General features: G+C 52.2%; 1 protein-coding gene across 1 annotated transcript in view; it reads left to right on the top strand.

The window, feature by feature from the left end:
• Window positions 1–14,414, top strand: part of LOC135235003 (importin-9) — a 29,775-nt gene that overhangs the window by 11,280 nt on the left and 4,081 nt on the right. The window contains exons 8-20 of the mRNA XM_064300184.1: window positions 67–167; window positions 709–767; window positions 979–1,130; window positions 3,045–3,143; window positions 3,872–3,978; window positions 5,729–5,868; window positions 6,559–6,721; window positions 7,967–8,193; window positions 10,676–10,824; window positions 11,392–11,520; window positions 11,881–12,156; window positions 12,770–12,936; window positions 13,869–14,002. Coding sequence (XP_064156254.1) covers window positions 67–167; window positions 709–767; window positions 979–1,130; window positions 3,045–3,143; window positions 3,872–3,978; window positions 5,729–5,868; window positions 6,559–6,721; window positions 7,967–8,193; window positions 10,676–10,824; window positions 11,392–11,520; window positions 11,881–12,156; window positions 12,770–12,936; window positions 13,869–14,002 — 1,903 coding nt within the window. The remainder of the gene's footprint in view (window positions 1–66; window positions 168–708; window positions 768–978; window positions 1,131–3,044; window positions 3,144–3,871; window positions 3,979–5,728; window positions 5,869–6,558; window positions 6,722–7,966; window positions 8,194–10,675; window positions 10,825–11,391; window positions 11,521–11,880; window positions 12,157–12,769; window positions 12,937–13,868; window positions 14,003–14,414) is intronic.

Below are 14,414 nucleotides of genomic sequence, written 5' to 3'. Positions count from 1 at the left end.
GGCGGAGAGGCAGGGTGAGGGGCAGGGTGATGGAGTGAATCTGATGCAATCTGACGCTCCTCCTAGGCGGTGACGGCCCTGGTGAAGAACTTCCCCAAGCCCATGGTGACCTCCATGCAGCAGATCCTGCCCATTGTCTGGAACACGCTAACCGAGAGCGCGGCTTTATATCCTTTAGCCTCTGTGGGCCTCCGGGCGGTCTCCCTGCCATGTTTCAGATTTATATTTAATGCCACATCTGCAAATCAGCACTGCTGCATATAGCACAATACTTCCCTCTTTTGCCAGCTGTGCTGCTTAACTTTACACAGTATTTTTGCGTGATGACACGTCTACACTTACTCATTTAGTATGCAGGTTCCTAAGTGCTCTGGATCAGAGAATCTGCTAAATGAGTAAACTTAATGCAAACTACTTGGCGCTTTTTGAAGGTCACTGTTGTGGGAGGGATGAGGGAGGCAGGGGAACTTTCTGATCACGACTTGCATAGAGATGGGAGAAGGAGGCTTTGTTAGCTTTGAAAACAGCTGGAACTACCGTTTGCGTTAAGTGACTCACTGGGCAGAGTCACTGCAGCTGAACCAGATTGAGGCAGGCTGGTGATTGACAGTTAATTGTGGCTTGGCTCATGAAGAGGTCCTGAGAAACTCTGCCGTCGCTAAACTTGAGCTTGTCTGGCGGCTGACGTTCCTTAACTTCACAGTGCACCTATGTCCGAACGGAAGTGAACTACACCGAGGAGGTGGACGACCCTGTCGACTCTGATGGTGTGTGATTGTTCTTTGCGCTGAGGCCAAATTGAGGATCAGGGTTGATATGTTGCACTTGTGTTTTTTTCCTCAGTGGGGGAAAAAGGCAAGTATTGGAGTGCATGTAATGCATGTGGCTAAAAATAGTTACAGCGTATAGATGATAGGTTGTACAGAACGTCTGAAGAATGTTCATCCCAAAATGCTTTCGCCCCTTACCTTTCCGCAGGGGAGGTGCTGGGCTTTGAGAACCTGGTGTTCAGCATCTTTGAGTTTGTCCACACCCTGCTGGAGAACAGCCGATTTAAGAGCACTGTGAAGAAGGCCCTGCCTGAGCTCATCTACTACGTCATCCTGTACATGCAGATCACCGAGGAGCAGGTGAGGCATCCCGCAGCCTGCCTCTATTAACCCCGACCTACCTCTAATGCCCCCGACCTGCCTCTAATGCCCCCGACCTACCTCTAATGCCCCAGACCTGCCTCTAATGCCCCAGACCTGCCTCTAATGCCCCGACCTACCTCTAATGCCCCCAACCTGCCTCTAATGCCCCAGACCTGCCTCTAATGCCCCAGACCTGCCTCTCATGCCCCAGACCTGCCTCTAATGCCCCCAACCTGCCTCTAATGCCCCCGATCTGGCTGTAATGCCCCCAACCTGCCTCTAATGCCCCAGACCAGCCTCTAATGCCCCGACCTGCCTCTAATGCCCCAGACCTGCCTCTAATGCCCCCACCTGCCTCTAATGCCCCCGATCTGGCTCTAATGCCCCGATCTGGCTCTAATGCCCCCGACCTGCCTCTAATGCCCCGACCTGCCTCTAATACCCCTGACCTGCCTCTAATGACCCAGACCTGGCTCTAATGCCCCCGACCTGCCTCTAATAACCCCGACCTGCCTCTAATGCCCCAGACCTGCCTCTAATGCCCCAGACCTACCTCTAATGCCCCCGACCTACCTCTATACTCCAGACCTGCCTCTAATACTCCCGACCTGCCTCTAATGCCCCCGACCTACCTCTAATGCCTCCAACCTGCCTCTAATGCCCCCAATGCCCCTGACCTGCCTCTATTGCCCCCAACCTGCCTCTAATGCTGGACCTGCCTCTAATGCCCCAGACCTGCCTCTAATGCCCCAGACCTGCCTCGCATGGCCCAGACCTGCCTCTAATACTCCCGACCTGGCTCTAATGCCTCCGACCTGCCTCTAATGCTCCAGACCTGCCTCTAATGCCCCAGACTTACATCTAATGCCCCAGACCTGCCTCTAATGCCCCAGACCTGCCTCTAATGCCCCCGACCTACCTCTAATGCCCCTGACCTGCCTCTTATACCCCTGACCTGCCTCTTAATAACCCTGACCGGCCTCTAATGCCTCGGACCTGCCTCTAATGCTCCATACCTGCCTCTGATACCCCTGACCTGCCTCTTATGCCCCTGGCCTGGCTCTAATACCGCCGACCTGGCTCTAGTACTCCCAACCTGGCTGAAGTACCCCAGCCCTGCCTCTAATACCCCAAACCTGCCTCTAATGCCCCAAACCTGCCTCTAATGCCATGGGCCTTCCTCTGATACACCAGACCTGACTCTTGTTACCCTAGACTCAGCTGTTGATACCCCAGACTCATCTCTGATATCCCAGACCCGACTCTTGATACCGCATACCCGGCTCTTGGTACCCCAGACTGGGCTCTTGATACCCCAGACTCGACTCTGATACCCCAGACCCGGCTCTTGATTCCCCAGACCCTGCTCTTGATACCCCAGACCCGGCTCTTGATTCCCCAGACCCTGCTCTTGATACCCCAGACCCGGCTCTTGATACCCCAGACTCGACTCTGATACTGAAGGACGTTCTCTTAAGAAGCTGGTAAAACCAGAACACTCTCCAACAGATCCTTGAGAAATTTTGTTCTGAATATAGCTAAAAGTTGAGGTTTCTTTTGTAAAGAAATTGTAGTAATTTGCAGCTATTTTATTTGTGTCTAGAAGGGTTAAAGTGTTTCAAACAATTATTTGATGCAGGTCTGGGTTCGTTTTTATGGAAGATCATGTCGTCTTTCTTTTTAAAATTGGTTCCTTTTAACTGTACATTCTGCTCAGGTTACCCTAAATCCACCCACACTAGTGCCATGTACAGTGTAATCTACATGGTGTATTATTGCCTTTTTTCCCTTTTCTTATGACGCCATCTTTTAGGCTTTGAGTTAGGCTAAACCCTTTTGGTTCACTTGGCTGGAAAAGATTGAAACTTGCTGCACAAGGGGAACTGCCAGTGATTTGCTTCGTCTTCACAGATCAAGGTGTGGACGGCCAACCCTCAGCAGTTTGTGGAGGACGAAGACGACGACACTTTCTCCTACACCGTGCGCATCTCTGCGCAGGACCTGCTGCTGGTACGCTACGCGCCGAGCCTCACGCATACCTATCGCCAGGCTGCCTGCAGACAGATGCTTTTTCGCTATTTTCCTATAATAATGTGTCCCTGTGTTGTTCCATGTCCGTTTACCCGATAAATAAACAGCTTAAAACAAAGCACCACTTGTCACAAACACATATATATATATGAATTATAAGGTCAGCTAACCTTATTTTCTTCCTAGTGGGAAAACTAGGAGACTTTCGCAGGTTAGCCTAGCTGCACGGCTAGCCTACCCATAGACAGGCACCCCCATTCAAAGCCTGCGAGAGTGGACTGTGCCGATACCGTCACCCAGTGCCGAATTGACCCATTTTATGCAGGGTTATGTTTATTAAACGCTTATATGCCCATATACTTTTTCTGCCCATGTCCTTTTGACATTTTCAATGAAAAGGATGGGACATACGCCACAAGGGAGCGTGTCCGGGTTTGGGCATGTGTCCGACTATGGGTATGGTGACGATAGTGCCCACATTTCTTGGATATTAGCTGGTTCATTTGTTGGGGACAAACACATTTTAGCTTTGATATGATGCCGAAGCAGTATGAGATGTGTTGTATATGTGTTTATAGCCAGAGCTAATTTCTAACAGCGATCTCTCATTGGCCATTGGTGGTATTAAAGAAGCTGAGTCTGGTGAACCTGTAGAATCTTTGGTGACCCCCTGCGCCCTCCCCCCCCCCACCCCCCATTCCTGCCAGGCAGTGGCCGCGGAGTTCCAGAATGAGAGCGCGGCAGCGTTGGCTGCAGCCGCTACGAAGCACCTGCAGGAGGCAGAGCAAGCCAAGAACAGTGGGAATGAGCACTGGTGAGGGCAGGGGGTGGGGCCAGGAGGGGGCTCGGCCTCTTCACAACCCTGAGGGGTTTGCTTCATTCTGACTCTGGACCTCATCACTTGTGAATAAGCGTGTATTTGAATTTGCGGTCGAAAGTTCAACTGTAAATCTAGGATGGAATTTGTAGCTGAAGGAGGATTTGGATTTGGATTGTCAGTCAAAACCAGCTGTGTTTTACAGAGTGAATTTATAGCCTGGCATACATATTTGGATTGTCAGTCATTACCTTTTTTAATTCTGAGAAGCAGTTCACAGCTTTGATTCCAAATACATAAGCACATTGATTCCTGTTGATTGCGGTCTTTGGCAGGCAGGTATGTGTTTGCTCCTTGGCTGATGTTGACTGACTGTGGCTCTGTGACTGATGTTGACTGACTGTGGCTCTGTGACTGATGTTGACTGACTATGGTTCTGTGGCTGATGTTAACTGACTGTGGATCTGTGACTGATGTTGACTGACTGTGGATCTGTGACTGATGTTGACTGACTGTGTGGCTCTGTGACTGATGTTGATTGACTGATTGATGTTGACTGTGTGACTGATGTTGTTTGACTGTGGTTCTGTGACTGATGTTGACTGACTGTGTGATTCTATGACTGATGTTGTTTGACTGTGGTTCTGTGACTGATGTTGACTGATTGTGTGGCTCTGTGACTGATGTTGACTGACTGTGGCTCTGTGACTGATGTTGACTGTCTGTGTGGCTCTGTGACTGATGTTGACTGACTGTGTGGTTCTGTGACTGATGTTGATTAACTGTGTGGCTCTGTGACTGATGTTGACTGGCTGTGTGGCTCTGTGACTGATGTTGACTGACTGTGGATCTGTGACTGATGTTGACTGATTGTGTGGTTCTGTGACTGATGTTGATTAACTGTGGCACTGTGACTGATGTTGACTGACTGTGGATCTGTGACTGATGTTGATTAACTGTGTGGCTCTGTGACTGATGTTGACTGGCTGTGTGGCTCTGTGACTGATGTTGACTGACTGTGGATCTGTGACTGATGTTGACTGGCTGTGTGGCTGTGTGACTGATGTTGACTGACTGGATCTGTGACTGATGTTGACTGACTGTGGATCTGTGACTGATGTGGACTGTCTGTGTGGCTCTGTGACTGATGTTGACTGACTGTGGATCTGTGACTGATGTTGACTGACTGTGGATCTGTGACTGATGTTGACTGGCTGTGTGGCTCTGTGACTGATGTTGACTGACTGTGGATCTGTGACTGATGTTGACTGACTGTGGCTCTGTGACTGATGTTGACTGGCTGTGTGGCTTTGTGACTGATGTTGACTGACTGGATCTGTGACTGATGTTGACTGACTGTGGATCTGTGACTGATGTTGACTGGCTGTGTGGCTCTGTGACTGATGTTGACTGACTGTGGATCTGTGACTGATGTTGACTGGCTGTGTGGCTGTGTGACTGATGTTGACTGACTGGATCTGTGACTGATGTTGACTGACTGTGGATCTGTGACTGATGTTGACTGTCTGTGTGGCTCTGTGACTGATGTTGACTGATTGTGTGGCTCTGTGACTGATGTTGACTGGCTGTGTGGCTCTGTGACTGATGTTGATTGACTGTATGGTTCTGTGACTGATGTTGATTGACTGTATGGTTCTGTGACTGATGTTGATTGACTGTGATTGATGTTGACTGTGTGACTGATGTTGACTGACTGTGTGATTGATGTCGGCTGTGTGGATCTCAGGTGGAAGATCCATGAGGCCTGCATGCTGGCGTTGGGCTCGGTGAAGAGCATCATCACGGAGAACGTGAAGAGCGGCCGGGTCCAGTTCGACATGCACGGCTTCCTGGCCAACGTCATCCTGGCGGACCTCAACCTGGCGGGTGAGTGAGTGGGTGGGGCGGGGCGGGGCGGGGGGGCACGGCTGTGGTTCCTCAGTAGCTTTGCGTCAGGTTTGGGTCCATATGGGGTCTGATGCTACCCTTGGTAAAATATGTCCCTGAAACACTGTAACTGTAGCCAGCAGGATCCCAGAGAATCTTTTAGGAAACGTGCGCAACTACCCCCCAAAATGCGTCGTATGAACGTGAAATTTTGTTCTGGATGTGAAAAGAAAACTGATTAGTAATCTGCAGAGGAGTTTGCTAGTGTCTGAAGGGTTTTTAGTGGTTCAGGAAAATGATCTGATCCACACAAACATCATAAACTCAGACCCTGAAAGTGGGTCAGATCTGCTGTTGTAGCTGTTTGTTGGGCAGGATGCTGAAGGTGTTTTGGGAGGATGGGGGGTCAGATCTGCTGTTGTAGCTGTTCCTTGGGCAGGATGCTGAAGGTGTTTTGGGAGGATGGGGGGTTCAGATCTGCTGTTGTAGCTGTTCGTTGGGCAGAATGCTGAAGGTGTTTTGTGAGGAAGGGGGGTCAGATCTGCTGTTGTAGCTGTTCGTTGGGCAGGATGCTGAAGGTGTTTTGTGAGGATGGGGGGTCAGGTCTGCTGTTGTAGCTGTTCGTTGAGCAGGATGCTGCTGGTTTTTGGGACGATGGCGTCTGACCCGGGTCCGCTCTGCTCCCTCCAGCCGCGTCCCCGTTCCTGCTGGGCCGCGCCCTGTGGGCCGCCAGCCGCTTCACGGCCGCCATGTCCCCCGAGCTCATCCAGCAGTTCCTCCAGGCCACCGTCAGCGGCCTGCACGACAGCCAGCCGCCCTCCGTCAGGATCTCCGCCGTGCGTGCCATCTGGGGGTGAGCCTCTCCCTCTCCCTCTCTCTCTTTCCCTCTATCTCTCTCTCTCTCTCTCTCTCTCTTTCCCTCTATCTCTCTCTCTCTCTCTCTCTCCTTCCCTCTATCTCTCCCTCTCTCTCTCTTTCTCTATCTCTCTCTCTCTTTCTCTTTCTCCCTCTCCCTCTCTCTCTTTATCTATCTCTCCATCTCCCTCTCTCTCTCCTTCCCTCTCTCTCCCTCTCTCTCCTTCCCTCTATCTCTCCCTTTCTCTCTCTCCTTCCCTCTATCTTTCCCTCTCTCTCTCGCTCTCTCTCTCTCTTTCTCTGTCTCCCTCTTTCTTTCTCTCTCTCTTTCTCTCTCTTTCTTTCTCTTTCTCCCTGTCCTTCTCTCTCTCTCTCTCTCTCCCTCTTTCTTTATCTCTCTCCCTCTCTCTCTTTATCTCTCTCCCTCCTTCCCTCTCTCTCCCTCTCTCTCTTTATCTCTCTCCCTCCCTCTCTTTATCTCTCTCCCTCCCTCCCTCTCTATCTCTCTTTCTCTCCCTCCCTCTATCTTGCTGTCTCTCTCTCTCTCTCTTTCTCTCTCTCTTGTCGGTTGAGGAACACTTCCCGGTGTGCATGCATTTAATGGGCTTACAGCTGGCCAAATGATAATGTTGCCACTGCTTTGCAAATCTCTTCTTATGCGCGCACATTTTATTAGACTCCAGACTGAAACGTACTGGCTCAAGAGTTTGAGATATTAAACTATCCCAGTCCAGTTTCTGACTCTGCCAAATTACGTTTGTTGTGAGAAACTCACAGAACAAAATGTATGAAAATTGTACATAGTCATTTTGCTAAATGTATTTTTTTTTGCTTAGATTGGCGCAAGAAGATTAACATAATGTAAAGCATTTAGAATTTGGGCGAAGTCTTCTTTTAAAAGGGAATGTTGTCTTAAAATAAATTTTTGATGGTGAATTCAATTGTCCACGGCTGTGCCGGATAATGTGGGCAGTTAGAAGATTGCAGTCCTCCCACCTGCATGTGCTTAGTGCCAGTGGGGCAGATGCACCCACTCAACGTGCTGCAGCAGCAACACACAGCTTTCAGACGTCTGAACGGATATCTAAACGGCCAATTCTGTTTTTTGAAGACCTTGTGAAGTCACTTTTTTTTCTAGCCTTCAAAGTGTCCAGGAAACTGCAAGATAATATATATGTTGTATTTTTTGTAAATAGTTGTACTCAGATAAGCGTTCCTGATGCCCTGCATGCGCCCCCTGCAGGTACTGCGACCAGCTGAAGATGTCGGATAGCACGCACGTGCTGCAGCCCTTCCTCCCCAGCGTGCTGGACGGCCTGGTGCAGCTGGCGGCCCAGTTCAGCTCCGAGGTTCTGACGCTGGTGATGGAGACGCTCTGCATCGTCTGCACGGTGGACCCGGCCTTCACCACCGGCGCCGAGAGCAAGATCTGCCCGCTCACCATCGCCATCTTCCTCAAGTACAGCAACGGTAACCCTAACTCTAATTTCTCCCCATCGCCATCTTCCCCAAGTACAGCAACCCTAACTCTAACTTCTCCCCATCGCCATCTTCCCCAAGTACAGCAACCCTAATCCTAACCCTAACCGCTCCCCATCGCCATCTTCCTCAAGTACAGCAACCCTAACCCTAACCGCTCCCCATCGCCATCTTCCTCAAGTACAGCAACCCTAACCCTAACCGCTCCCCATCGCCATCTTCCCCAAGTACAGCAACCCTAACCCTAACCGCTCCCCATCGCCATCTTCCCCAAGTACAGCAACCCTAACCCTAACTCTAACCGCTCCCCATCGCCATCTTCCTCAAGTACAGCAACCCTAACCCTAACCGCTCCCCATCCTCATCTTCCCCAAGTACAGCAACCCTAACTCTAACCGCTCCCCATCGCCATCTTCCCCAAGTACAGCAACCCTAACTCTAACCGCTCCCCATCGCCATCTTCCCCAAGTACAGCAACCCTAACCCTAACCGCTCCCCATCCTCATCTTTCTCAAGTACAGCAACCCTAACCCTAACCGCTCCCCATCCTCATCTTCCTCAAGTACAGCAACCCTAACTCTAACCGCTCCCCATCGCCATCTTCCTCAAGTACAGCAACCCTAACTCTAACCGCTCCCCATCGTCATCTTCCTCAAGTACAGCAACCCTAACCCTAACCGCTCCCCATCGCCATCTTCCCCAAGTACAGCAACGGTAACCCTAACCCTAACCGCTCCCCATCCTCATCTTCCTCAAGTACAGCAACCCTAACCCTAACCGCTCCCCATCGCCATCTTCCCCAAGTACAGCAACCCTAACCCTAACCGCTCCCCATCGCCATCTTCCCCAAGTACAGCAACCCTAACCCTAACCGCTCCCCATCGCCATCTTCCTCAAGTACAGCAACCCTAACTCTAACCGCTCCCCATCGCCATCTTCCCCAAGTACAGCAACCCTAACCCTAACCGCTCCCCATCGCCATCTTCCTCAAGTACAGCAACCCTAACCCTAACCGCTCCCGATCCTCATCTTCCTCAAGTACAGCAACCCTAACCCTAACTCTAACCGCTCCCCATCGCCATCTTCCCCAAGTACAGCAACCCTAACCCTAACCCTAACCGCTCCCCATCGCCATCTTCCTCAAGTACAGCAACCCTAACCCTAACCGCTCCCCATCGTCATCTTCCTCAAGTACAGCAACCCTAACCCTAACCGCTCCCCATCGCCATCTTCCTCAAGTACAGCAACCTTAACCCTAACCGCTCCCCATCGCCATCTTCCTCAAGTACAGCAACCCTAACCCTAACCGCTCCCCATCGCTCATCTTCCCCAAGTACAGCACCAACCCTAACCCTAACCGCTCCCCATCGCCATCTTCCTCCAAGTACAGCAACCCTAACCCTAAACCGCTCCCCATCGCCATCTTCCCCAAGTACAGCAAACCCTAACCCTAACCTCTAACCGCTCACCCATCGCCATCTTCCTCAAGTACAGCAACCCTAACCTAACCGCTCCCCATCGCCATCTTCCCCAAGTACAGCAACCCTAACCTACCCTAACCGCTCCCCATCGCCATCTTCCCAAGTACAGCAACCCTAACCCTAACCGCTCCCCATCGCCATCTTCCCCAAGTACAGCAACCCTAACCCTAACTCCTAACCGCCTCCCCATCGCCATCTTCCCAAGTACAGCAACACCCTAACCCTAACCGCTCCCCATCGCCATCTTCCCCAAGTACAGCAACCCTAACCCTAACCGCTCCCGATCCTCATCTTCCTCAAGTACAGCAACCCTAACTCTAACCGCTCCCCATCGCCATCTTCCCCAAGTACAGCAACCCTAACCCTAACCCTAACCGCTCCCCATCGCCATCTTCCTCAAGTACAGCAACCCTAACTCTAACCGCTCCCCATCGCCATCTTCCTCAAGTACAGCAACCTTAACCCTAACCGCTCCCCATCGCCATCTTCCTCAAGTACAGCAACCTTAACCCTAACCGCTCCCCATCGCCATCTTCCTCAAGTACAGCAACCCTAACCCTAACCGCTCCCCATCCTCATCTTCCCCAAGTACAGCAACCCTAACCCTAACTCTAACCGCTCACCATCGCCATCTTCCTCAAGTACAGCAACCCTAACCCTAACCCTAACTGCTCCCCATCGCCATCTTCCCCAAGTACAGCAACCCTAACCCTAACCGCTCCCCATCGCCATCTTCCCCAAGTACAGCAACCCTAACCCTAACCACTCCCCATCGTCATCTTCCTCAAGTACAGCAACCCTAACCCTAACCCTAACCACTCCCCATCGCCATCTTCCCCAAGTACAGCAACGGTAACACCCGCCGTTCAGACTCGCTCATGCATCCAGATTCAACTGCCCCCCCCCCCCCCCCCCACTCAGAGGAGGCATATCTGTTTCTGCCCCTAATTATTTACCTACCCCCACCCTGCTCCCCCCCCCCTTCCCCCCAGACCCGGTGGTGGCGTCGCTGGCGCAGGACATCTTTAAGGAGCTGGCGCAGATCGAGGCGTGCCAGGGCCCCATGCAGATGCGGCTCATCCCCACCCTGATCAGCATCATGCAGGCGCCGTCCGACAAGATCCCCGCCGGGCTGTGTGCAGTGAGTACACCCCGCGGTGTGCGTGTGTGTGTGTGTGTGTGTGTGTGCGTGTGTGCGTGTGTGCGTGTGTGCGTGTGTGCGTGTGTGCGTGCGTGCGTGCGTGTGTGTGCGTGTGTGTGTATGCGTGTGTGTGTGTGTGCGTGCGTGTGTGTGCGCGTGTGCACGCGTGCGTGCGTGCGTGCGTGTGTGCGCGTGTGTGTGTATGCGTGTGTGTGTGTGAGTGTGTGTGTGTGTGAATGGCAGTGTTTAACTCGCTGGTGTGTGTGTGTGTGAGTGTGAGTGACGATGTTTAACTCGCTGGTGTGTGTGTGTGTGTGTGTGTGTGTGTGTGTGTGTGTGAATGGCAGTGTTTAACTCGCTGGTGTGTGTGTGAGTGTGAGTGACGATGTTTAACTCGCTGGTGTGTGAGTGACGATGTTTAACTCGCTGGTGTGTGAGTGTGTGTGTGTATATGTGTATATGTGTATATGCACGTGTGCGTGTGTGCGTGCGCGTGTGTGCGTGCGTGTGTGTGTGTGAGTGTGTGAATGGCAGTGTTTAACTCGCTGCTGTGTGTGAATGTTTCAGACGGCCATTGACATCCTGACCACGGTGGTGCGGCACACCAAGCCTCCGCTCTCTGAGATGCTGATCTGCCAGGCCTTCCCTGTGGTGGCACATTGCACCCTGCACACGGACGACAACGCTACCATGCAGGTACACGCCCTGCCCTCCCGAAATCACCCTGCCCCGCCCCCTCAGTCACACCCTGCATCACCCTGCCCCACCCCCTCAGCCACACCCTGCACCACCCCCCTCAGCCACACCCTGGTCCCCACCCTCAGCCCCACCCTGCCCCTCCCCCCTCAGCCACACCCTGCCCCACCCCCTCAGCCACACCCTGGTCCCCACCCTCAGCCCCACCCCACCCTGCTTGGTCTCTTATTCCCTGTTGATTGAGTAGTGCTCAGTGTATTTAAGCGTGTGTCTGGTCCGGTGTACGCTGCTGTACGGTGATCATGGAGCTTTAATGTGAGCTCGGGGCTGCTGTCTGACGCCGGGCTCCGCCTTCCCCAGAACGGCGGCGAGTGTCTGCGCGCGTACGTCTCGGTGGCGCTGGAGCAGGTGGGGCAGTGGCGGGACGAGCAGGGCCGCGGGGGCCTCTGGTACGTGATGCAGGTGGTGAGCCAGCTCCTGGACCCGCGCACGTCCGAGTTCACGGCGGCCTTCGTGGGCCGGCTGGTCTCCACGCTCATCGCCCACGCCGGCACGCAGCTGGGCGACAACCTGGACCAGATCCTGCGCGCCATCCTCAGCAAGATGCAGCAGGCCGAGACGCTCAGCGTCATGCAGGTGATCCGCTCCCTGCCGCAGTGCACTGTGGGACCGCTGTCTCCCGGGGTGTGGGTTTTACAGCCGCTGACTGGAAGCCAATGCAAACACATGAATGCGAATCACTGATCGTCAGCATTGTCCTCCTGGATACCAGGATCAGCCACCGCCATGCCACTGCAGCTCACGCAATACAACTGGGGGGGAAAAAGGGGGGAAAGTCTAGATGTTTTTAAAAACGACACGCACACATATGCGCACACACACACACATACACATACACGCACACACATACATGTGCGCACATGCACACACACCCACACACAGACACACATACATGCGCACGCACACATAGACACACATACATGTGGACACACATGTGCGCGCACACACATACACGCACACATACATGTGCACACACATACACGCACACATATACACACATACATGTGCACACACATGCGCCCACACACACATAAACGCACACATAGACACACACACATGTGCACACACACACACACACACAGACACACACACATGCACACACACACACACAGTAAAATGAAAGTGGGATGTTGTGACCCTGTTTGGCCTCTCAGGTGAGCCTCTAACCTATGCCGGTCCCCCACCGCAGTCCCTGATCATGGTGTTCGCGCACCTGGTGCACTCCCAGCTGGAGCCGCTGCTGGAGTTCCTGTGCAGCCTGCCGGGCCCCACGGGGAAGCCCGCGCTCGAGTTCGTCATGACCGAGTGGATGAGCCGCCAGCACCTGTTCTACGGCCAGTACGAGGGCAAAGTCAGGTGAGCTCACCGCAGCCTCCTCTGGCCTCATCACCCCCCCCCCCCACAGGGCGTTCTTCCGAAATACTGTAAATGTACACATTCTGGGGGTACAGGGTATTTATGGGCTTCTGAAATACTGTAAATGTACACATTCTGGGGGTACAGGGTATTTATGGGCTTCTGAAATGCTGTAAATATACATGTTTTGTACATACAGGGTAGTTATGTGCTTCTGAAATACTGTAAATGTACACATTCTGTGTGTACAGGGTAGTCATGTGCTTCTGAAATATTGTAAATATACATGTTCTGTACATACAGGGTAGTTATGTGCTTCTGAAATACTGTAAATGTACACATTCTGGGGGTACAGGGTATTTATGGGCTTCTGAAATACTGTATACACATTCTGTATGTACAGGGTAGTTATGCGCTTCTGAAATACTGTAAATATACACATTCTGTGTGTACAGGGTAGTTATGTGTTTCTGAAATACTGTAAATATACACATTCTGTACGTACAGGGTAGTTATGTGTTTCTGAAATACTGTAAATATACACATTCTGTACGTACAGGGTAGTTATGTGTTTATGAAATACTGTAAATATACACATTCTGTGCGTACAGGGTAGTTATGTGTTTCTGAAATAACCGTGAAAGGGTATATCAATCTGTTACACTACAGGTAGTTATGTGTTTCTGAAAATACTGTAAATTTTGACACCTCTAAGACAGTATTTGTTCTATGAAATATGAAATTAAATTGTGCCAAATGGGTCCAGATTCATCTTTTTCTGCAAGATGTTAGGAATTTGACATCACTTTAGCTGAGGCCTGGGTCCAGACCTGTAGGCAGGTCCTGAGTGAACTCGGCGCACCCGCACCCCCATCCTCACCCCCACGCAGAAACACTGCGTTTCGTTCCTAAAGTCGTGTCCCTCCCTGCAGCACGGTGGCGCTGTGTAAGCTGCTGCAGCATGGACTCAACACCAACGACAAGCGGCTGCAGGACATCGTGGTGAAGGGCGAGGAGATCTTCAGCGCCAGCGAGGGCATCCGCACGCGCTCCAAAAGTGCCAAGAGTGAGATGACCCCTGCGCTCGGGACAAAGAGGCTTTCTTAGTGCAGCACCTGGGACGCAGTGCGTGGGGGAGGGGGGGGGGGTACGGTTTGCTAAAGCAGTACCCAGGGAGGGTTTTAGGCCCAGAGCGACAATGTGTTGCCAAGCACCCGTGGCGTCTGCAGGTTAGGGCCTTAGGTCTGCTGTGTTTTACCTGTGGATCACAGCAAAGTGCCAGGTAGCAAAGGCTAGCTGGTGGCTGTGCTCAGGTTGCACTGGCTGACTGGACACTGTGCTCAGGTAGCACAGGCAAACTGGAAGCCGTGCTCAGGTAATGCAGGCTAATTGTAGACTGTGCCTAAGTAGCGCAGGCAAACTGAAGGCTGTGCTCAGGTAGTGCAGGCTAATTGTAGACTGTGCCTAAGTAGCGTAGG

Source organism: Anguilla rostrata, chromosome 11 (genome assembly GCF_018555375.3).
Source record: "Anguilla rostrata isolate EN2019 chromosome 11, ASM1855537v3, whole genome shotgun sequence".
Taxonomy (NCBI): domain Eukaryota; kingdom Metazoa; phylum Chordata; class Actinopteri; order Anguilliformes; family Anguillidae; genus Anguilla; species Anguilla rostrata.
Note: the sequence above shows the minus strand (reverse complement) of the source record. Positions and strands in the feature narration are given on the sequence as shown.